Source organism: Zea mays, chromosome 4 (assembly GCF_902167145.1).
Source record: "Zea mays cultivar B73 chromosome 4, Zm-B73-REFERENCE-NAM-5.0, whole genome shotgun sequence".
NCBI classification, from domain to species: domain Eukaryota; kingdom Viridiplantae; phylum Streptophyta; class Magnoliopsida; order Poales; family Poaceae; genus Zea; species Zea mays.
In genome coordinates this window covers 233,814,156-233,839,046 of record NC_050099.1, presented here as the reverse complement: position 1 = coordinate 233,839,046, position 24,891 = coordinate 233,814,156, and the positions used below count along the sequence as shown (strand labels likewise).

Genomic DNA, 24,891 nt, shown 5'->3' with positions numbered 1-24,891 from the left:
ATATTAGATTTGTGATACAATTCGGATGTTTTAGGAACATCCCTAGTCTAGAGCGTAATCAATGTTTATATATGAGGGCATAGGGAGAAACAGTGAAAACCCCGAAGAGTTATGCAGTCAAGCTGCCTCGGAGCGACTAGTTAGTAGTTGTAAAGATTAATGTTTTCTTGTCATATAACTGTACATTATACAGTTAGGAAGCTGGTGAAGACTATGAATGAAGTGGAGCGTCTACCATCGATGCTGAAGTTGTGCATTCTATTGGATGGAAGACCTACGTATAATAGTTTCGTCAATAAGATTGAAATTTTGATTAAATAGCTAATTTTCTTGTTTTCCAAGGTACTTTATGTTCACCGATGTGATCGATTTGACAGAGTTTCGCTCTCACAGGGATCTTTGTCGTAGCCTGGTTGTGGTAGCAACCGTGGTCGGCGCTCGAGCATGGAACACCTGGCTATGAGGGATCGCGAAGAAAGGTTTCGTAAAGAGATCCGGTAGCAGCAACTGGCATTCGTCCGATAACAACAAGAGTACATGGTTACTTACAACGCAAAGGCGCAACAAGCACTTTCGGTGAGTGTTACATTAATTCTCAACACGATCGTTTATTTATAATATAACTAATATACCATATTTGCAACACACTCACGGTTTTTAGAGTAGGCACAACAACAACCTTTTGTTTTCCCTCAATTTTAGTCACCGATACCTCAGTGGCAAATACCTACTACAACACCTTCTCTAGCTTAGATGCGTCGATAAATATCTTTATTCGAACTAAGTATGAACTAGAACTTACTACGAAGTAGGTCAGGTGCGTCGTTGTAGTTCAATTTAGTTTAGACTTAGCATTTCTATCTAACCTTTTGAATCTTAGGTTAATTTGCTATGAATTAGATCTTTCTAAGTAAATAAGCTACCTCTCTTAGGTCCTGTTTGTTTCCTTTAATTTTAAGGAATTGGAATCTAGAATAGGCTATTTTTTTAGAATGTGACATTCCACCACTTTCCAAAGTTATCATATAAGTCTATCTCAAAAATCATGGGGTGAGAGATAGAAATTGATTCTATAGATTTACATGCTATTTTTTCAATATACAACTTATAGCACACTCTTCTACTTGTTTCACTATAACATAAATGTAATATAAAACTATCTCTCTCATATGATTTAGGATAATATACAAATATATTACATATATAAATATATGAACTTAATTAGTTTTATCTAAATTATAATTATTAAAATGAAATTTAATTCTAACGAAATAAATGGGGCCTTATTGTAATCTTTCACAAATATTGTTGAAATCATATACTTCAGTTTATCCTGATTCTGTAGGGATCGGAGTCATGGGCCACAACATGTATCATACTCCACCACTAGGATGGAGCTTCTGAATAGGAGATTAATTAACGAAATTATTCATTCTATCCAGCAGACGGAAAAGAAAGGTCACTTCTCTTCAAGGTATCAAGGTAATTAACGAAATATATACCTCCGTATCCGCTCTTCTGAACACGAGATTAATTAACGAAATTAGCCGAAGAGAAAATATAAAAACAAATATATACCTCCTTATCCGCTCCAATTACATCTCAGTATCAAGGTAGAAATTAAAGAAAGGTCAGTCTTCTTCAGCGAAAAAGTTGGGTTCCGCTGGCTTCTGCAACAGCCTCGAAGACACTGTATCCAGCAGACGGGCCTTCCGTGCGGCGTTCCTCCGCAGCGTCCTTACCATGTTGCGAGCGAAGTGGGCAGCGTAGAGCGCGGCGCCGAGGCTGCGGGAGCTGGAGATGTCGGTCACGGCCGCTGCCCGGAACATCCTCTCCTTCTCGCGCACGCCCTCCTCCAGCCTCCTCCGGCAGTACCTGTGCCAAGCCGCCTGTACGAAGCACGCGGCCCAGGTCCGCCACTGGTGGGAGTAGAACCTGAAGGTGTGCCGGAGCTGCTTGCTGTGGAGCCGCCTGTACTGGCTGGCCACGAACCTCAGGTGGCGAGCCCTCAGGGAGAAGCCTTCCACCTCCGACAGCGTCCTCGCCGTCCTCGTCGAGCTTGGAAGGTTGGAGCCCGAGGCTGGGTCCAGGGCCCACGTGAGGAGCTCCTCGCCGCAGAAGTCGCCGCCTTCGAGGACGTTGGAGTTGAAGAAGCCCGCTCGCCCCCCGTCCGTTGTCGTGCTCTCTAGCCTCCCTCTCATGATGAAGAACATCTCGTTCACTGGGTCGCCTTCGCGAACGATGTGGCTTCCTTCTGTGTACAGCATGGGTTTCACACGGTCGCACATTGCGTCCAGGAGTTGGTCGTCCATGTTTTCGAACATTGGAACCTGCATTGTAAACGGCGTGTAAGTCATATCGGAATCATGATAGGGTCGAGTCTTTCTCTCACGTATTGAATGGTACAAAGAGCAAAGTAATTCCTTATGAACGTCAATAAATAAAGCGTGGGCTAGTTTGAAAACTCAAATTCTCTTTTGAATTGAAGGGGTTGAGGTAAAAATTTCTCCTCTAATTCTGAAGGAGATCTAAGTTTCTACACTAGCCCTTGAGGGCTACTTTAGGAACCTCAAATCTCTTTCGGGATTAGAGGGGATTGAGGTGCCCTCCAATCCCAAAAGGGATTTGAGTTTCCAAACTAGTCTTAATAGTTTATTTTGAGTATAAGAGTGTTGGAGGGGATTGAGAGAGCTAAAATCTCATAATATTCAAAATTGAATAGAAAGGATTTTAGCATTTTCCATTCCCTCCAATTCAGTTGCTACTAAACATGTCTTAAGGACTAGTTCAAAAGCAATGGGAGATAAACCGTGAGAGAAAAAAAAACCTACCATAAATAACTAAAGGCTTATATTTTGAATAGCAAGGATTTTAGCTCTCAATCTTCTCCAATCCTCTAGCTCTCAAACAAGTCATAAATATCTTACTTAAATGATACTATGTTCGTTCTCGAATATTTGTTGTCGGTTAGTTCATTTTTGAACTAAAACGCGACAAATAAAAAAGAACGGATCTACCTCTTAAGATTCCTTGCTCTAGGAAAAAAACAGGGATATTGGAGAATCTGAGTTTCTAAACTAACGCTTAAGGTACGGTATAGGGTAGTACCCTCTTGAGAAGTGACAGACAAAGATGACGCTTGATATCCCTCCTGAGGTCCTTGGGAAGGTTTACAAGAAGGCCCTCTTCATCCACGCCTTGTGTTTCTTGCCACCGATATTGATGGTGACGCAGTATTCGTTCCTTGATATGCTCTGGAAGTAGTCTGTATGACATCCATTGCTCCATGTCACGTCTTCGCACTCTCATTTCCTCTATATGCCCCGAGGCTGATTGTAGATAGGTCTGCAACAATAATTCAATCCAGCCAAGAAAAAGAAAACAATTAAATTTGGAGACATTTGATCATCAGGCCAAACATCGTCATCATGGACACTAGTTATATATGTAGTTCAACATGTTGTCCGGACTTGTTCGTTAAATGATGGCCTCTTGCGTACTGCTAGCATATAAGTACAACGAATTCAAAACATACGGAATCATTTTTTAAGGATAAATCTATATGGCCATTCTTACAGAGAAATGGGTTCTCATAGCTAGCTCGTTCAGTATTGTATAAAAAATGACACTTGAATTTCATCCAGACGAAGATCAAAGTTGGTTAAATAGTCCATACTGGTTTGATGAGTTTGATAATAGCCAAGCCGATACCAGCATCAGTTACTATTAACGGCATCAACAAGGTGTGTTTGGTTGAGCTCTAGCTTTTGAATAGCTACCTTAAGCTATTGGCTATAGAAAACCTACGCCGGTGAGCCATATAGCTCATCACCGTCGTCAGAGCGCCACCCACACATTGTCGATGTTTAGCACCAGTAACACACTACGAGATGTCTCACGTAGTGCTTTTGTGGTTGGCGAGATCGACAATTAGCTCGATGGTTCATGCAAAGCACAATAGGGCTCGAACATCTATACAAGTTCGAGCCGTTGAGATGCATAATACCATACATCGTGTGTGCCACTGAGATGGAATTGCTCTTAAGTTTGAGGTTACAAAGTGGATGAGAACTTTCCTCTAGCTATGCCTATTAGAGTATCCAACCATTTTGTATGTGTCCCTAACTCACCTTGTATATCTGACGAGACTAGGGTTACAGTACGGTTGAATACAGAGCCGACTCCAACTAACATGCAAGCGTCTGATTCTTTGTTGGTTTATCTTTGCCTCTGCATGCGTGGGAGTTACAAAGCCTTCATGTCCACGTCTTTGAGTTCCACATCATCTTCTAGTTGGGTCCCGCTGATTAGCCTACGAGGCCCATCTACCCGGCCCATTGAGGTCCTTTAACAGCCCATGCATCAAATCTGGGCCATGGAGACCTAGGGGATATCTATCCCCACACACATATGCCTTCATTTAATCATGATCGCCCACGTGTAATCAAATGACACTAGTTCACCGATACTATTCAGTGTTGCACTGACAACACCAACTTTTCAAAAGAGACCCGCTATTTAGCTAAAATCAACCCGTAGTCCACTCTAGTTCTATCCAAGTGCTGATATACTTTTAGACCCTGTAAGATATAGTTATTTAGAAATATACTCCTGATAGCTTAAACTGAATTCATAACAAATTCATTTTTAACACAAATATATGGTTTTTATTCTCAAATAAATTGTAAAAATGCATAGAATAATTCTAGGACTATTTTTGAACCATGTTTTATGCTTAGTGTATTGTATCTAATTTTGTGTCCATATTTGTTGTATGTACACGAGTAGATTCAGAGTGTTGCAATTGTCCTGAGGTCCCCACTTTTGAGGACCCCGAACCTCCGCCCCCCCCCCGAAGAAGGCAAGTATTCCATGATCCTATTACCCATCCATTAAATGTTAATTAATGATTTAGCCAAAGTTTTGCTCCTAGTAGGTTTACCTTAGTATTGTTTTGTCCTTGTTTTACTCGGGAATTTGGGAACACTTTTAGTAGATAAATGCTAGTGCTCTACATCTTTTGAAAGAAAAGTGTTTTCAACTATTTTAAGTTTATCAAAGATGCTTTTTAGCAACCATGGGGACTTGATGCATGTGATAGTATTGCTCAAGTGCCTCACCTTAAGGTTGGTCCACCGAGTGACCACCCGGGATAGCCGTACAACCACAAGTACTATATGGGCTTTGGTTTTGACCAAGTAATTAGGGGAACTTATGTAGTCATTAATTATGGTATATGGGGACAAGAGAAGGCTCTTTGTCCCCACTTACTGAAAGGGAAATGAACTAGATAACTATTTCTACCTATTTTTGTGATTAAGTGTCCAACACACTAACATGGACTAACTAGTTTGATATGATTATGAGCACATGTCCATTGGAAGGTGATTTGAAGGCACTAAGTTCAAAAGAGCTGAAATGGAGGCTAGAAAGTACAACTTTGGGTAAATTGGTAAAACCACAAGGTTTAAGTACTTAGATAAGTTGTGTATGCCTAATACTATGTTTCTAGCACTTCTATTTGATGTCTAACTCAATTTTGTGAGAAAAGTGATTCTAGGACTTAGTTTGAGCCAAAATATAAATCCCGATGAAAGACCAAGTAAGGGATTGTTTGGGAACTCTGTTTCTCAAAACCATAGTTTATAATACTACAGTTTATTATATGCCATGACATAACTATGGATTATTTTACATCAGTCCAATCCAACACCTGTTTGGAGACACAATATTTTAGTTATAATGTAGGAGAAGAGAAGACTACAACTGTGTTCAAGCAAAAAACTTTAGTCCAGACCAAAGTTTTTTGACCCAAAAATACCATGGCATTGGTAAAACCATGGTTTAAAATACAGAGTTTGTAGATGTGTTCCCGAACACCTTTTAGTATAAAATACCATGGCATGCTCAAATACCACGATATTGTATTGGGACTAAGAAAATACTGGGTTCCCAAACATGCACTAAAAGGTGAGTTCTCTACACTTAGTCAATTGGATTATGTGTTAACTTTGTTTGTCTAAGTCGTAGGGAAGCTCACAAGATAGTCCAAGGTTAAAGGATCAAATCTTGGAAAAAAGGACATAGCTGCTCTGATCTGGTCACCACCGGATCGGTCCGTGTGCACCGGACCACTTGTACGACTGAACAGTGAACTCTCGAGAATTTAATTATAAAATTCACCGGACTAGTATTGTTCACGGTCCGGTGGTGTACTGGACCAAGTCGTAACGTCTAGCTCCGGGCATCCAATGCTACTTCATGGGGAGGCAACATGAACACTAGTAGCCGACTCCTCTCGCCCTCGCCACGCCGCCATCACAGACCTAGCAGTCCGGTACTACAGTGCTTCCTGCCTGCACATGTGGATACCTCGGAGGTTCTGTATCTGGAGCACTAGGACGAATCATGTAAGGATCCGCTCGACACGTTCGTCTAAATCGAGACGGTTTCCACTGCTCTGCGCGTCAAGTGGTAATCCCGTAACTTATAACAACAGTAGATCTTGATTTTATGGAGTCAAAATTTTTGTTTTGTGCTAGCATAACCTTTCCATAATCCTACCCGACAAGATTGAATCTTGTTGGATGATGTGACATAAAGAGAAATTAAAACAAAATAGGGTACATTATGTTTTGACAATTGGAAGATAGAATACTTAATCGGCCATTATCCTCTCATATATGTAGAGGAGGGTCTTATCCTGGCAGTAAACAGGTCCAAAACGTGTTCTTCATGTGTTCCACGTTGAAATAGATCTGAATTTAATTTAAAAATCAAATTGATTTTGACTCTACAGAAGAAAAAAAACTGGTCTAGCATCCTTGAACTCGTACGAAGGACCGGCTAGGCTAGAGTATGGAAACCGGCTAGGCCAGTTTGATGGCCGGCCAGGTCGGTCCAGCCCAAGGCCGTCTCCTTCTTTTGTGCTCCAAATTTGTTGCATCAGATATGTTCCAATCTCTATCTCTATCTCTACTATATTTAAGCATCAGTTTCAACGGTCGTCCCACGTCAATATTTTTTCAAAAAAAACCCTACATTTCTTTAGAATCAACCTGCACTCCTATAATCTCTTCTCTACTACTATAATATAAGAGTTTATATATAAAATAAAGTGAAATTATGTAAGTGAGCGTTTGCCACATTCACATCCACCTAATCAATAGAAAACATATATTTTATGCTTTATTAAAACAAAATTTATCATATGCCATATATATATATATATATATATATATATATATATATATATATATATATATATATATATATATATATATATATATATATATATATATATATATATATATATATATATATATATAGTATTAGGAGCCCTGGGCTCTCTTTAGTTGGAGAAAGCCCTGACCGCTCACTCGTCAGTCGTCATCCAATATTGTCAGTAAACCTTTTACGCTTTGTTGTACATAAGTTTATGCTTATTTCGTCATAACATCATCATATAAAACCGTCTACTCTATCCAACCTTTCCCGATGGCTGCTGTGTGCGAGATAACTAGGGTTTCAGCGGCAGCGGTTGCAAGAGACGTGAGCATGGATGCAGATGTGGGCGACCCTGGCACCGACCGCCTCATCGGCTTTGCCTCCACCCACGCCGCCACCGCCGAGCCGGCCACTCCCTGATCCAACCCCGCCAGATCCAGATCCACCTAGCTCAGCGCAGCCGCTGCTATCAGATCTCACAGCAGAATATTGGCCCTCGATGAAGCTTGTCGCGACCAACGCGGTGTACGGGCTTCCGAGCCCGCCGCCCCCAGCGGTGTTGGCGATGTCGCGCCCTCGCCACCTCTGGGTATGGCGATCGTGTAGGGGCAGGCGCTGGCGGAGCTCGCCTAGTGCTGCCGCGAGCTGGAGGAGGGGCGGCACACCAGCGGGAGGCGACATGGCGGCTGAAGCGCGTGGAGCAGCAACTGTAGATGGAGCGCGAGATGCGGCGGCGTGAGGTGGAGAAGAACGGGGACCGGACCGGAGCTCTTCAACGAAACTGATGGGGCAACTCCATCCGTCCACACGCGTGATGGCTGGGGTCGTTAGCTGCTGATTACTGTCCATGATGGTTAAAAGTGAGAACACATCTTAATCAACACCTCGAATCACCGGCCCACCCTCTTGATGGAAGAGTTACCGATTTGGTAGTTATTATCTCAAAATAGTTCACTGTTTCTAGCGCAATCTAGTTTTGTGAGAACACATCTTAATCCATTCATTTATTAGGATATCCATTTTGGTTTAATTTGATCGATTCTTGAACATAATGTTTCTTATGTTGTATCATGATGTTCAGCCATATACCATGTTCATTGTTCTTACCATTTGGCTTTCATTTTCATCACTGTCCATTATATTGGTATCATGAAATCTCTATAAAACATATTAGCTCATTTGGATTAGAACTAGAACACTAGAATTTTTTCTATCCAGATTATTAAAATTCATAGGATCAACCTTAGCTTGGTCGCTTATTTATCTTCTATAGTTTGTCCATACATTTTTGTTAGAGAGGATATCAATATATCTGAGGAGTGATTGTGTGTCTATAATATTTGAATCCCTAGTTAAAGTATCGATGGATTTATTATTGAAATCTGTGAATTTTTTATTTAGGCTGTTCTGTGAGCAACTCTTGGTATAATTGGTTGCAATGGCGATATCACAAGCTCTTCATGGATATGTGACGATGGTTCGGGTTACAGGTACCTCATGGATCACCTTTTATGCACTACGCAAGCACTCTATTTTTGTAAACTCACTGCCTTGCGGAGTTACATAGCTTGGTCTCCTTGTTTTTTTAATCTTTTATAAAGCATTGCCTTTCCATCCATCCACTATTTGTTCTTGAAATATATGAACTTCTGATTGTATCCATGTTTACTACGAGGTGGATGTTGCCTCTATAATATGTTATGTTTCCTTTTATTATAGAAGTACCTTTAAGCAATGTTCGTGACTAAATGGATCTATTTTCAGTTTTTCCATTTCACCCCGTTCGTTGCAGCTATTGCTACAGTACTTTTAGAGAGAAGAAAATTGCAGTCGCAGTTGCAGTAAGTGCAGCCAAACAACGTTTGTGTGAGGTGTCAGATGCTTTGAAAGATTCATGGCTTAGCTTATATCCTTGACTAGTACAATAGGCCATAAATATATATCCAATGGTTTCCTTTCTTATTCCATTGTCCGAGTACTAAACTTGTGACCATTATCTAATGTATGCCAGAACCAATAAGAATGATTGCTGGGACATGAGGGATAAATTCAGTTATTTGATAAGCCATTAAAGCATGTTTTATTGCATTACCTTGTTTGCTTCTACTAGATAGCATTTCACATGTGCACATTTTGTTTCCCTTCCTGCTTTGTCTTGCCATTTTGTATGTAATTTGATGAAATATTGAAATATAATAGCAGACCTTCGGTTTCTATATCAAGTGGTTGTATGACATATATAATAATAGTATTTATGCAATCTGGTTCCTCTCTTTTGATGCATGACACATGGTCACCTTTGAGACAAAAATGCATACATAGTTGTATAGTTTACTCCCATCTATGGTTTTAAACATTTTTTCCTGAGCAAGAGGCTAGACATAGAGATGGCAATGGGTACCCGCGACCCGATACCCGATGGGTATTTACTCCATTAGGGTATGTATGTGGGCTAAATATTTACCCGTGGGTCTGTTATTGGGCAAAAATCTTCACCCAATGGGTAAACGGGTATTAGAACGTTCCGCCTTCACCCATACCCGTTAACCCGTGGGTATAAAATACCCAATATAAACTTATCCGAAGCATGAACTTGGACTTTAGTGATCCAACTTTTTTACTATTTAACAACAATTTAATGACCATGTAATGGAACATGTAATGTGCTATGTAGTACTATCATAGTGTTACTACTTTATCCAATTATCTTTGGTGTGTTCAATGGATGGTTAAATGATGCTAGAAAATTTTGTAATGGTATTTATATGGATATACTTGACATTTGTATAGTATAATATTTTAATAGTTGTTTAATTTTTGTGGGTACGGGTGACCCGATGGGTGACCCATACCCACATGGGTATGGGGGTAAATCCATACCCGCCAGTGTATATGGGTGACCCGGTGGGGTTATTTTTGTGTCGTGGGTACGGGTATGGGGTAGTAATACCCGGTGGGTATTTACCCATTGCCATCTCTAGCTAGACATTATGAAGCTGTAGTAACTTCACAATTTGCATTAGTGCTAGTAGCTGGAACACGGGGCATATAATGGTGTTGTCTAATTGAAAGGGAATTAGGCTTACACCTAGTTCCTAAATAATTTTGGTGGTTGAATTGCCCAACACAAATAATTGGACTAACTAGATTGCCCAAGTGTGTAGATTATACAGGTGTAAAAGGTTCACCCTCAGCCAATAAAAAGACCAAGTTTTGGATTCCAATAAAGGAGCAAAGGGGCAACCGAAGGCACCCCTGGTCTGGCGCACCGGACTGTCCGGTGTGCCACCGGACAGTGAACAGTACCTGTCCGGTGCACCAGGGGACTCAGACTCAAACTCTTCGCCCTCGGGAATTCTCGGAAGCCGGCGCGCTATAATTCACCGGACTGTCCGGTGTGCACCGGACATGTCCGGTGCTCCAAGGAAGCGCGGTCTCCGGAACTCGCCAGCCTCGGGTTCGCGCGGCAGCCGCTCCGCTAAAATTCACCGGACTGTCCGGTGTGCACCGGACTATCCGGTGTGCCAGCGAAGCAACGGCTCCCTGCGGCGCCAACGGCTCCCTGCGGTGCATTTAATGCGCGCGCAGCGCGCGCAGACGTCAGGCACGCCCATACTGGTGCACCGGACAACAAACAGTACCTGTCCGGTGTGCACCGGACACCCAGGCGGGCCCACAAGTCAGAAGCTCCAACGGCTAGAATCCAACGGCAGTGATGACGTGGCAGGGGGCACCGGACTGTCCGGTGTGCACCGGACTGTCCGGTGCGCCATCGAGCAGACGCCTCCAGCCAACGGTCAAGTTTGGTGGTTGGGGCTATAAATACCCCAACCACCCCACCATTCATTGCATCCAAGTTTTCCACTTCTCAACTACTTACAAGAGCTAGGCATTCAATTCTAGACACATTCAAAGAGATCAAATCCTCTCCAATTCCACACAAAACCCTAGTGACTAGTGAGAGTGATTTGCCGTGTTCATTTGAGCTCTTGCGCTTGGATTGCTTCTTTTTCTTTCTCACTTGTTCTTGAGATCACAACTCCATTGTAATCAAGGCAAGAGGCACCAATTGTGTGGTGGCCCTTGCGGGGAAGTTTTGTTCCCGGCTTTGATTTGAGAAGAGAAGCTCACTCGGTCCAAGGGACCGTTTGAGAGAGGGAAGGGTTGAAAGAGACCCGGCCTTTGTGGCCTCCTCAACGGGGAGTAGGTTTGCAAGAACCGAACCTCGGTAAAACAAATCTCCGTGTCTCACTTGCCTTTTCGCTTGGGATTTGTTTTGCGCCCTCTCTTGCGGACTCGTTTATTATTACTAACGCTAACCCCAGCTTGTAGTTGTGTTTATATTTGTAAATTTCAGTTTCGCCCTATTCACCCCCCCTCTAGGCGACTATCAATTGGTATCAAAGCACGGTGCTTCATTAGAGCCTAACCGCTCGAAGTGATGTCGGGAGATCACGCCAAGAAGGAGATGGAGACCGGCGAAAAGCCCACTACAAGCCACGGGAGCACTTCGTCGGAAGAGTCCCGCACCAAAAGGAGGGAGAAGAAGAAGAGCTCCTCCAACAAAGGGAAGGAGAAGAAATCTTCTTCTCACCACAAAGAGAAAAAGGAAAAATCTTCTTCCCACAAGCCGCATCGGAAAGGCGACAAGCACAAGAGGATGAGGAAGGTGGTCTACTACGAGACCGACACTTCATCAACATCGACCTCCGACTCCGATGCGCCCTCCGTCACTTCTAAGCGCCAAGAGCGCAAGAAGTATAGTAAGATCCCCCTACGCTACCCTCGCATTTCCAAACATACACCTTTACTTTCCGTCCCATTAGGCAAACCACCAACTTTTGATGGTGAAGATTACGCTAGGTGGAGCGATTTAATGCGATTTCATCTAACCTCGCTCCACAAAAGTATATGGGATGTTGTTGAGTTTGGTGCACAGGTACCATCAGTAGGGGATGAGAACTATGATGAGGATGAGGTGGCCCAAATCGAGCATTTCAACTCTCAAGCAACAACAATACTCCTAGCCTCTTTAAGTAGAGAGGAGTATAACAAAGTTCAAGGGTTGAAGAACGCAAAGGAGATTTGGGATTTACTCAAGACCGCGCATGAAGGTGATGAGCTCACCAAGATCACCAAGCGGGAAACGATTGAGGGGGAGCTCGGTCGGTTCCGGCTTCGCAAAGGGGAGGAGCCACAACACATGTACAATCGGCTCAAGACTTTGGTGAACCAAGCGCGCAACCTCGGGAGCGTAAAGTGGGATGACCACGAGGTGGTTAAGGTTATTCTAAGATCACTCATTTTCCTTAACCCTACTCAAGTTCAATTAATTCGTGGCAATCCTAGATATACTAAAATGACCCCCGAGGAAGTTATCGGGAATTTTGTAAGTTTTGAGTGCATGATCGAAGGCTCGAGGAAGATCAACGAGCTTGATGATGCCACCACATCCGAAGCCCAACCCGTTGCATTCAAGGCAACAGAGGAGAAGAAGGAGGAGTCTACACCAAGTCGACAACCCATAGACGCCTCCAAGCTCGACAATGAGGAAATGGCGCTCGTCATCAAGAGCTTCCGCCAAATCCTCAAGCAAAGGAGGGGGAAAGACTACAAGTCCCGCTCCAAGAAAGTTTGCTACAAATGTGGTAAGCCCGGTCATTTTATTGCTAAATGTCCTATATCTAGTGACAGTGACCGAGGCGACGACAAGAAGGGGAGAAGAAAGGAAAAGAAGAGGTACTACAAGTAGAAGGGCGGCGATGCCCATGTTTGTCGGGAATGGGATTCCGACGAGAGCTCAAGCGACTCCTCCGACGACGAGGACGCCGCCAACATCGCCGTCACCAAGGGACTCCTCTTCCCCAACATCGGCCACAAGTGCCTCATGGCAAAGGACGGCAAAAAGAAGGTTAAATCTAAATCCTCCACTAAATATGAATCCTCTAGTGATGACCATGCTAGTGATGAGGAAGATAATTTGCGCACCCTTTTTGCCAACCTTAACATAGCTCAAAAGGAAAAATTAAATGAGTTGGTTAGTGCTATTCATGAAAAGGATGACCTTTTGGATTCCCAAGAGGACCTCCTTATTAAGGAAAATAAGAAACATGTTAAGGTTAAAAATGCTTATGCTCTAGAAATTGAAAAATGTGAAAAATTATCTAGTGAGCTAAGCACTTGCCGTGAGATGATTGACAACCTTAGGAATGAAAATGCTAGTTTAAATGCTAAGGTTGATTCACATGTTTGCAATATTTCAACTTCAAATCCTAGAGATGATAATGTTGATTTGCTTGCTAGGATTGATGAGTTGAATGCTTCCCTAGCTAGCCTTAAAATTGAAAATGAAAAATTGCTCGTTAAGGCTAAAGATCTTGATGTTTGCAATGCTACTATTTCCGACCTTAGAACTAAAAATGACATATTACAAGCTAAGGTTGTAGAATTAAAATCTTGCAAACCCTCTACATCTATTGTTGAACATGTATCTATTTGTACTAGATGTAGAAATGTTGATATTGATGCTATTCATGATCATATGGCTTTAATTAAACAACAAAATGATCATATAGCAAAACTAGATGCTAAAATTGCCGAGCACAACCTAGAGAATGAGAAATTTAAATTTGCTCGTAGCATGCTTTATAATGGGAGACGCCCTGGCATTAAGGATGGCATTGGCTACCAAAGGGGAGACAATGTCAAACTTAGTGCCCCTCCTAAAAGATTGTCAAATTTTGTTAAGGGCAAGGCTCCCATGCCTCAGGATAACGAGGGTTACATTTTATACCCTGTCGGTTATCCCGAGGACAAAATTAGGAGAATTCACTCTAGGAAGTCTCACTCTGGACCTAACCATGCTTTTATGTATAGGGGTGAGACATCTAGCTCTAGGCAACCAACTCGTGCCAAGTTGCCTAGAAAGAAAACTCCTAATGCATCAAATGATCATGCTATTTCATTTAAAACTTTTGATGCTTCTTATGTGTTGACTAACAAATCCGGCAAAGTAGTTGCCAAATATGTTGGGGGCAAGCACAAGGGGTCAAGGACTTGTGTTTGGGTACCCAAAGTTCTTGTGTCTAATGCCAAAGGACCCAAAACCATTTGGGTACCTAAAGTCAAGAACTAAAATTGTTTTGTAGGTTTATGCATCCGGGGGCTCAAGTTGGATACTCGACAGCGGGTGCACAAACCAAATGACAGGGGAGAAAAGGATGTTCTCCTCATATGAGAAAAACCAAGATCCCCAACGAGCTATCACATTCGGGGATGGAAATCAAGGTTTGGTCAAAGGACTTGGTAAAATTGCTATATCTCCTGACCATTCTATTTCCAATGTTTTTCTTGTTGATTCTTTAGATTACAACTTGCTTTCTGTTTCCCAATTATGTCAAATGGGCTACAACTGTCTTTTTACTGATACAGGTGTCACTGTCTTTAGAAGAAGTGATGATTCAATAGCATTTAAGGGTGTGTTAGAGGGTCAGCTATACTTAGTAGATTTTGATAGAGCTGAACTTGACACATGCTTAATTGCTAAGACTAACATGGGTTGGCTCTGGCACCGCCGACTAGCCCATGTTGGGATGAAGAATCTTCATAAGCTTCTAAAGGGAGAGCACATTTTAGGATTAACAAATGTTCATTTTGAGAAAGACAGGATTTGTAGCGCATGCCAGGCAGGGAAGCAAGTTGGAGTCCATCATCCACACAAGAACATCATGAAGACCGACAGGCCGCTTGAGCTACTCCACATGGATCTTTTCGGCCCGATTGCTTACATAAGCATCGGCGGGAGTAAGTATTGTCTTGTAATAGTGGATGATTATTCTCGCTTCACTTGGGTATTCTTTTTACAGGAAAAATCTCAAACCCAAGAGACTTTAAAGGGGTTCTTGAGACGGGCTCAAAATGAGTTCGGCTTAAGGATCAAGAAAATAAGAAGCGACAACGGGACGGAGTTCAAGAACTCTCAAATTGAAAGCTTCCTTGAGGAGGAGGGCATCAAGCATGAGTTCTCTTCTCCCTACACGCCACAACAAAATGGTGTAGTGGAGAGGAAGAATCGAACTCTTTTGGACATGGCAAGAACCATGCTTGATGAGTACAAGACACCGGACCGGTTTTGGGCCGAAGCGGTCAACACCGCCTGCTACGCCATCAACCGGTTATATCTTCACCGAATCCTCAAGAAGACATCATATGAACTCCTAACCGGTAAAAAGCCCAACATTTCATACTTTAGAGTTTTTGGTAGCAAATGCTTTATTCTTGTTAAAAGAGGTAGAAAATCTAAATTTGCTCCTAAAACTGTAGAAGGCTTTTTACTTGGTTATGACTCAAACACAAGGGCATATAGGGTCTTTAACAAGTCCACTGGACTAGTTGAAGTCTCATGTGACGTTGTGTTTGATGAAACTAACGGCTCTCAAGTAGAGCAAGTTGATCTTGATGAGATAGGTGAAGAACAGGCTCCATGCATAGCGCTAAGGAACATGTCCATTGGGGATGTGTGTCCTAGGGAATCCGAAGAGCCTCCAAATGCACAAGATCAACCGTCCTCCTCCATGCAAGCATCTCCACCAACTCAAAATGAGGATGAAGCTCAAGTTGATGAAGGACAAAATCAAGAAGATGAGCCACCTCAAGATGATGGCAATGATCCAGGGGGAGATGCAATTGATCAAGAAAAGGAGGATGAGGAAGAACCAAGGCCGCCACACCCAAGAGTCCACCAAGCAATCCAACGAGATCACCCCGTCGACACCATCCTCGGCGACATTCATAAGGGGGTAACCACTCGATCTCGTGTTGCACATTTTTGTGAACATTACTCTTTTGTTTCCTCTATTGAGCCACACAGGATAGAGGAAGCACTTCAAGATTCGGATTGGGTGGTGGCGATGCAAGAGGAGCTCAACAACTTCACGAGGAATGAGGTATGGCAATTGGTTCCACGTCCTAACCAAAATGTTGTAGGAACCAAATGGGTCTTCCGCAACAAGCAAGATGAGCATGGTGTGGTGACAAGGAACAAAGCACGACTTGTGGCCAAGGGATACTCCCAAGTCGAAGGTTTGGATTTCGGTGAAACCTATGCACCCGTAGCGAGGCTTGAGTCAATTCACATATTATTGGCCTATGCTACTTACCATGGCTTTAAGCTCTATCAAATGGACGTGAAAAGTGCCTTCCTCAACGGACCAATCAAGGAAGAGGTCTACGTTGAGCAACCTCCCGGCTTTGAAGATAGTGAGTACCCTAACCATGTCTATAGGCTCTCTAAGGCGCTTTATGGGCTAAAGCAAGCCCCAAGAGCATGGTATGAATGCCTTAGAGATTTCCTTATTGCTAATGGCTTCAAAGTCGGCAAGGCCGATCCTACTTTATTCACTAAAACTCTTGATAATGATTTGTTTGTATGCCAAATTTATGTTGATGATATTATATTTGGGTCTACTAACGAATCTACATGTGAAGAATTTAGTAGGATCATGACACAAAAATTCGAGATGTCTATGATGGGGGAGTTGAAGTATTTTCTAGGATTCCAAGTCAAGCAACTCCAAGAGGGCACCTTCATTAGCCAAACGAAGTATACTCAAGATATTCTAAGCAAGTTTGGAATGAAGGATGCCAAGCCCATCAAGACTCCCATGGGAACCAATGGGCATCTCGACCTCGACACGGGAGGTAAGTCCGTGGATCAAAAGGTATACCGGTCGATGATTGGTTCATTGCTTTATTTATGTGCATCTCGACCGGACATTATGCTTTCCGTTTGCATGTGTGCAAGATTCCAATCCGACCCTAAGGAATCCCACCTTACGGCCGTAAAGCGAATCTTGAGATATTTGGCTTACACACCTAAGTTTGGGCTTTGGTACCCTCGGGGATCCACTTTTGATTTGATTGGTTATTCGGATGCTGATTGGGCAGGGTGTAAGATTAATAGGAAGAGCACATCGGGGACTTGTCAGTTCTTGGGAAGATCCTTGGTGTCTTGGGCTTCAAAGAAGCAAAATTCGGTCGCTCTTTCCACCGCCGAAGCCGAGTACATTGCCGCAGGCCATTGTTGCGCGCAATTGCTTTGGATGAGGCAAACCCTGCGGGACTACGGTTACAAATTAACCAAAGTTCCTTTACTATGTGATAATGAGAGTGCAATCAAAATGGCCGACAACCCCGTCGAGCATAGCCGCACTAAGCACATAGCCATTCGGTATCATTTTCTTAGGGATCACCAACAAAAGGGAGATATCGAGATTTCTTACATTAACACTAAAGATCAATTAGCCGATATCTTTACCAAGCCTCTTGATGAACAATCTTTTACCAAACTTAGGCATGAGCTCAATATTCTTGATTCTAGAAATTTCTTTTGCTAGCTTGCACACATAGCTCATTTGAATACCTTTGATCATATCTCTGTTATATGCTATGACTAATGTGTTTTCAAGTCTATTTCAAACCAAGTCATAGGTATATTGAAAGGGAATTGGAGTCTTCGGCGAAGACAAAGGCTTCCACTCCGTAACTCATCCTTCGCCATAGCTCCAAGTAAAGGACCTTGTCTTTGGGGGAGAAAGTAAAAGCCCAAAGCAAAAGGACCGGATTTCGTCTTTGGTATAATCTTAACTCATTTATTTATGACCAAAGGGGAAGAAAAGCACTTTAAGGGCTCTAATGATTCCGTTTTTGGCGATTCATGCCAAAAAGGGGGAGAAATGAGCCCAAAGCAAAAGGACCGCACCACCACCACCACCAAATTCAAAAACTTAGTGCTTTCCAAAAGTATTTATCATTTGGTATCCTATTATGTTCAAAAGGGGGAGAAAGTAGTATTTCAAAAAAGGTATATCAAAACCCTCTTGAACACTAAGAGGTGGATCTCTTTTAGGGGGAGTTTTGTTAAGTCAAAAGGAAAGCATTTGAAACAGGGGGAGAAAATTTCAAATCTTGAAAATGCTTTACAAACTCTTATTCATTTACCTTTGACTATTTGCAAAAGAACTTTGAAAAGGATTTACAAAAGAATTTGCAAAAACAAAACTCGTGGTGCAAACGTGGTCCAAAATGCTAAATAAAGAAAGAAACATTCCATGCATATCTTGTAAGTAGTTATATCTGGCTCAATTCCAAGCAACCTTTACACTTACATTATGCAAACTAGTTCAATCATGCACTTCTATATTTGCTTTGGTTTGTGTTGGCATCAATCACCAAAAAGGGGGAGATTGAAAGGGAATTAGGCTTACACCTAGTTCCTAAATAATTTTGGTGGTTGAATTGCCCAACACAAATAATTGGACTAACTAGATTGCCCAAGTGTGTAGATTATACAGGTGTAAAAGGTTCACCCTCAGCCAATAAAAAGACCAAGTTTTGGATTCCAATAAAGGAGCAAAGGGGCAACCGAAGGCACCCCTGGTCTGGCGCACCGGACTGTCCGGTGTGCCACCGGACAGTGAACAGTACCTGTCCGGTGCACCAGGGGACTCAGACTCAAACTCTTCGCCCTCGGGAATTCTCGGAAGCCGGCGCGCTATAATTCACCGGACTGTCCGGTGTGCACCGGACATGTCCGGTGCTCCAAGGAAGCGCGGTCTCCGGAACTCGCCAGCCTCGGGTTCGCGCGGCAGCCGCTCCGCTAAAATTCACCGGACTGTCCGGTGTGCACCGGACTGTCCGGTGTGCCAGCGAAGCAACGGCTCCCTGCGGCGCCAACGGCTCCCTGCGGTGCATTTAATGCGCGCGCAGCGCGCGCAGACGTCAGGCACGCCCATACTGGTGCACCGGACAACAAACAGTACCTGTCCGGTGTGCACCGGACACCCAGGCGGGCCCACAAGTCAGAAGCTCCAACGACTAGAATCCAACGGCAGTGATGACGTGGCAGGGGGCACCGGACTGTCCGGTGTGCACCGGACTGTCCGGTGCGCCATCGAGCAGACGCCTCCAGCCAACGGTCAAGTTTGGTGGTTGGGGCTATAAATACCCCAACCACCCCACCATTCATTGCATCCAAGTTTTCCACTTCTCAACTACTTACAAGAGCTAGGCATTCAATTCTAGACACATTCAAAGAGATCAAATCCTCTCCAATTCCACACAAAACCCTAGTGACTAGTGAGAGTGATTTGCCGTGTTCATTTGAGCTCTTGCGCTTGGATTGCTTCTTTTTCTTTCTCACTTGTTCTTGAGATCACAACTCCATTGTAATCAAGGCAAGAGGCACCAATTGTGTGGTGGCCCTTGCGGGGAAGTTTTGTTCCCGGCTTTGATTTGAGAAGAGAAGCTCACTCGGTCCAAGGGACCGTTTGAGAGAGGGAAGGGTTGAAAGAGACCCGGCCTTTGTGGCCTCCTCAACGGGGAGTAGGTTTGCAAGAACCGAACCTCGGTAAAACAAATCTCCGTGTCTCACTTGCCTTTTCGCTTGGGATTTGTTTTGCGCCCTCTCTTGCGGACTCGTTTATTATTACTAACGCTAACCCCAGCTTGTAGTTGTGTTTATATTTGTAAATTTCAGTTTCGCCCTATTCACCCCCCCTCTAGGCGACTATCACTAATCTTCTGAAAACTTTGTAGGTCTTCCTGTTACTCATCAAGAAGTTTTCACACGAAGAGCAAGCAAATTTAGTATGGCAGTTCTTATGTAGCATCCCTGTAAACATGATGGCAAAATTTCTTCCATGGATTTCTGCTTCTGTTTCTACAGATGAGAATCAAGATATTCTTGACTGCCTAAGTAAAATAGTTCCTGAAGAAAAACTCCTCAAAGAGGTCCTCATGATTATGGCATCATACATCTTAACTTCCCATTTGTAAAGTTATTGGCATATTTCACTTCAGTTTTTTACTTTGTGAAGGTTGTTTTCACGTGGTTTGGAGGGAAATCAGAAAGCAGTTCTACATGTGAGTCTAGCTCTGGTCAATGTGACGTTTTTTGCTACAGTGGTATTATGGTGAAACAGAGTTTTGTGTGTATGTACCAACAGCTAAAATGTAAATACGTTATTATCATAGTTGAGTACAGGAATAATTATCTCTTATATCTTATTGCAAAATCTGAAACAGTTCTCCTGTAGATGGTTAGCTTGTATTTTGCGCTACAATTACCTCAGATCACTTGTTGTATCTTACACCAATTTACGCAATTTCTTGATGCGTTTTATGACAACCTCATACGCTGAGAGATACATTCGGTCTACATTCGTTATTATGAAACAGATGGACGATTTACGCTAAAATTCAAACTCATTTACGTTGTTTTGGTTCACGATTTACGCTGAAATCCATTCGAGCCAGAACCCGCGCTCAATCGGCCGCACGCGATTTTCACGCCGTAATTCAGGCCTCATTTGCTGTTACGAAACAGGTATACGATTTACGCTAAATTATGTACTCATTTACGCTATTTTAGCTCACGTTTTACGCTAAAATCTATTTGAGCCAAAACCCGCGCACGATCGGACGCACGCGATTATTACGCCGTAATTTCGGGACCCATTTACGGTTACGAAACAGATATACGATTTACGCTAAATTTCGTACTCATTTACGCTATTTTGGTTCATGTTTTACGCTAAAATCTGTCCGAGCCAGAACCCGATCATGATGGGACGCGCGAGATTTTTACGCCGTAATTTTCGGGCCGCATTCGCTGTTTCAAAACAGATCTACGATTTACGCTAAAATTCGTAATCATTTACGCTGTTTTTGTTCACGTTTTACGCTAAAATTTGTCCAAGTCAGAATCTGTGCCCGATGGGACGCACGCTGGTACGGAACGTGGCTATACCTGGCTGGGGCTTCCTAGTACTAATGGAAGCCCAGGGCTTCCATTACCTCGTCCCTATATATATATATATATATATATATACCGTAGAAATACATGAGCATATGACTAGTGTGTCCTTAATATTAGAAACTTGATGGTGCAACCCAATTTCTATATATATTGGCACATTTGTGTGTGTCAATTGGAGTGTTAAGTAAAACTGTTGCAACACTGTGTGTTGATGACCACAATTGCTGGTGTAGAGCAATAAGGGAAAACTAGATCATCTAGTTTCCAAAAACTCGACCATCTGGTTTTAGAGGTGAGCAGTAATGATAAATGGGCTTATCAGTCCATTTGTAGTCTAAGGGGTGTTTGATTTGATGAATCATTCCATCTAAGATAAGATGTTAAGTTCATTCCTCAAATTTGGTGGACTCGTCTCATTACTCGTATTAGTACTAACTAACTATAAGCTGACATTTAATCTGCGCAATTTGAATTCCATGAAATCCCTATCACATACATATATTGCCCTTTAAAATAAACTGACACTGAATCTAAAGCACAGATAACGACAAAATTTCGTAAACATATGTTTAGAAGTTAAAACTGTACCTGCACATTTCCTATGAGGAGAGCGAACAAAACTAAGCCTGACATCGAGACAAAGACAGCAAATAGATTCTCCCATATGTAAGTGCTTGTTTTAAGGTTCTGACCATAGGAACTGCAATTAATACAAATGGCAACACAACATAAGCACAAGTCCCAGGGCATTATATATCCTTTTGATGGTGGTGTGTGGGTGGGTGGGTTGGGGACGATGTACCATAGATTTTGTAGCCCCCACCAAAAGCAGTAGAACAGTTTTTGGAAGAAACCTGATGACTGCGAAACATTCTGCAGGGCTGGCAGATAAATTCCGAAGATTGGGTCCACATCGGCGCCATCGCCATCTGTTGGGCACGCATCCTGCAAGAACGTACTGTTGTTTCCAGATGCAGTACTCCCACAGTACAGACTTGCCAGATCACAGCCTTCCTGGCTGTTGCAAGCTTCTCTCCAACAGGTGTCCTCTCGCTGTATGGCCAGAATGTACCAAAGAGCTCCAAGGACCTGTAAGAAGCCAATGCATTGGTAAATGATCAGAGGACTTACATCCTGTGAGTATATTTCAACAGCATTGGTAAATGATCAGAGAACTTACATGGCTAGCGAGTATGTAAACTAGCAGGTTAAAGGCTGCCCCCGGCCATGCAGTGTCCACTACTGTGCCGGCTGATCTCGTGATTTCGAGGTAGAGTGGTATTATCCGGACCAGCCGAGGCACGTACTGAAGTAGGATCATGAACATCAGCACGTTTTTCGCGTTCATAACCTCTGAACTCTGGAGGTGTGGCCGCACTACCCACACGAAAACCTGACATATATATATATACAGTGTGTGACGGACTGACGGTACGACACCCTGATCGATCGATATACAAGTATCTGTGGCGTAAAGAACAGAACAGGGTACCGTACTACCTGGGGCAGTGGCAGAATAGCCAAGACGTCGACCAGGAAATACGTCGACAGGTAGTGCTTCGCTATGGCCAGCAGGTCGTCGACCAGGACACCGCGGCCAAACGCTCCGGGAGGAGTGGGAGCCGCAAAGGCTGTGGAGAACTGGAACGCCATGCGGAGCAGGTACAGGGCATCGGTGAGGGAGCGCAGGAGGCAGGCTATCTTCTCCAGCTTGTCGTCCAGGTACAGGCAGCCGATGTCGCCGTCGATCGCCGGGGCGTAGAGGAAGAGCGAGTCCACGGAGACTGAAACGAGGCACGATATCACGAACACCTTGTTCCATGTCTGCAGGAAAGACCCCCGGGGGTCGAGGACTCTTGCGCTGGTGGGTTTCATTTCTCTTCTCTCTCTCTCTCTCTTAATTTTCCTGAGTGTCGGAGCTGGCAAGTGACGTTGCTTCCTCCTCACTTTGCTGGCACTGCCATTGCTTCTTCCTCACTTCCGGCGGCAAGGCTGAAGCGGTTAACCGACTCGCGAAGCTTACGGCGGCTCTCTGAACGGTAACCACCAATCGTGGACGTACGGAGAAGGGAGAAGAGAACATCGAAAGGATCGGCTTTTCTTTGGAGGAGGCGTGCCGGCCGAGGCGGTGGAGTTGGGAACGACGGAGCAGGGAAGTGGATGTGGGTATTTACAAGGGAGCAGGGTCGACGAGGTGGCGGAGAAGACCAAGCTCAACGGACAGCCTTGGATGGTCTGCTTCACTTCACCGCGCATGCTGGATTCCTGGACTCGGTTCGATTGGGTAAGCCGGCAGCTTCTCTTACTCATTTGGCTGTCCACTAGACGCGGAATAGAATAAGGGTGCGTTTGGTTGCAATGACGAGACGAAATGACATCATTCCTCAAATAAAGTTGTTTGGTTTGGAGTTAAGGGTTGGAACAGAACTATCACAATGTTGTCCAAGTTATCCCTCAAAATTGGAGGGACGAGAGAGACGTAAGTGGACGTTCCTGTCCTAGCTATCCCGCAACCAAACATAACCTAAAGAGCGGGAACAAAATAACTAAAGGGCTGTTTAGAAACAAAGTATTTTTACAGTTTTAAGATAAAACTAAGGTATTGTAAGATACTATGGTATTTTTGTTGAAAGGTGTTTGAGTATATTGTGAAAAACTCTGTTTTGAATACCATGGTTTAGTATAGTTATCATGGTAATTTTGGAGTATTTAAAACTCCAGTCTAATCCAAAGTTTTTGACTATGGCTAGCTTTTACACATGTATACTAAATACTCTAGTTTGAGATACTTTGTCTCCAAACAAGTATTGCTTGAAGTGATGTATAAAATACTATGATTGTATCATAATATTTTGAAACCATAGTATTCAAAAACCATGGTTTTCAAATACATTGCTTCCAAACAGGGAGTGTGATAGAGGGTGAGATAGAGAGAGTGAAACTTTTCTTCCAAACAAGGGGTCTGTTTTGTTCAGCTTTTTTCTGAGGAGCTTTTTTGGGAATCTAGCTGTGGGTGACTGTGGAGAAAATCCGAGTATCGTGAAGATTACGTGCGAAGAAAGATAAAAGAGTCCATAAGATTTAGGATGTAGAAAGTAACAGTTTTCTATTATCGCAACGACCCAACCAATTCTATATTCACATTTATTTTGGACTGTTTTGACTAAACTGATTCTCGTAGAAGTAGGCTGAAAAGCTGAGCGTTTGATAGTCTGCACCAGCTTCTGGTGGCAGAAGCTAAAAAACCTAAAACAAACAAGGCCAAGGTTGTCTCCACCAGAGCCTACATTTGGGTGTGTAGTATTGTTTATATACCGTGTGTTTGCCTGTATTTGCTGGTGCTTTGCATCGTGGGATGTAATGAGCTGGTGTTTAGTTGTTGTCAACCAGACTCTACTCGTGCAAGGTGTGTTTGGTTACTTGCGTGCAGATGTGAAGCCAGGCTCGCACGATACTCAAAGCACCCTAGGCTAGGCTCTGCAGACGCGAGCAAATTGGTCGCATCTCCCGCCGACCTGGCTCATGTAGCTAGGCTACGAAGAGAAGCCAACCAAACGTGCCAATAGTGGAGTTTGAAATAGTGAGTGCGATAGGGGGTGAGATAGGGAGGTTGCTGGAGACGGCCTAAGTCTATATATGAAGCGGCTTACTGATTCTCATCTCTATGGCCAACTCCATTAGACCGTGTAAATGGGCGTACAAAGCACTGTTTTATATTGTAGATGACACTATTTATATAGTGGAGTTTAAAATAGGGAGTGTGATAGGTAGTCTGCTCGAGATAGCCTAATTTCAAACTCTACCATGTAAACATTGCAAAACAATATTTTGAACAGCCATATATACAA

General features: G+C 43.2%; 1 protein-coding gene across 1 annotated transcript; it reads right to left on the bottom strand.

The window, feature by feature from the left end:
* Positions 1 to 1,559: 1,559 nt before the first annotated feature.
* LOC103655965 (cyclic nucleotide-gated ion channel 1) lies at positions 1,560 to 23,231 on the bottom strand. Its single transcript, XM_008682625.2, has 6 exons — positions 22,544 to 23,231; positions 22,224 to 22,436; positions 21,846 to 22,132; positions 21,632 to 21,743; positions 3,109 to 3,345; positions 1,560 to 2,330 (listed from the first exon to the last, which is right to left on the bottom strand). Exons 1-6 carry the CDS (start codon positions 22,916 to 22,918, stop codon positions 1,632 to 1,634), a joined length of 1,923 nt encoding a protein of 640 aa, XP_008680847.1. The 5' UTR covers positions 22,919 to 23,231; the 3' UTR covers positions 1,560 to 1,631.
* Between the last annotated feature and the right edge of the window lie 1,660 nt (positions 23,232 to 24,891).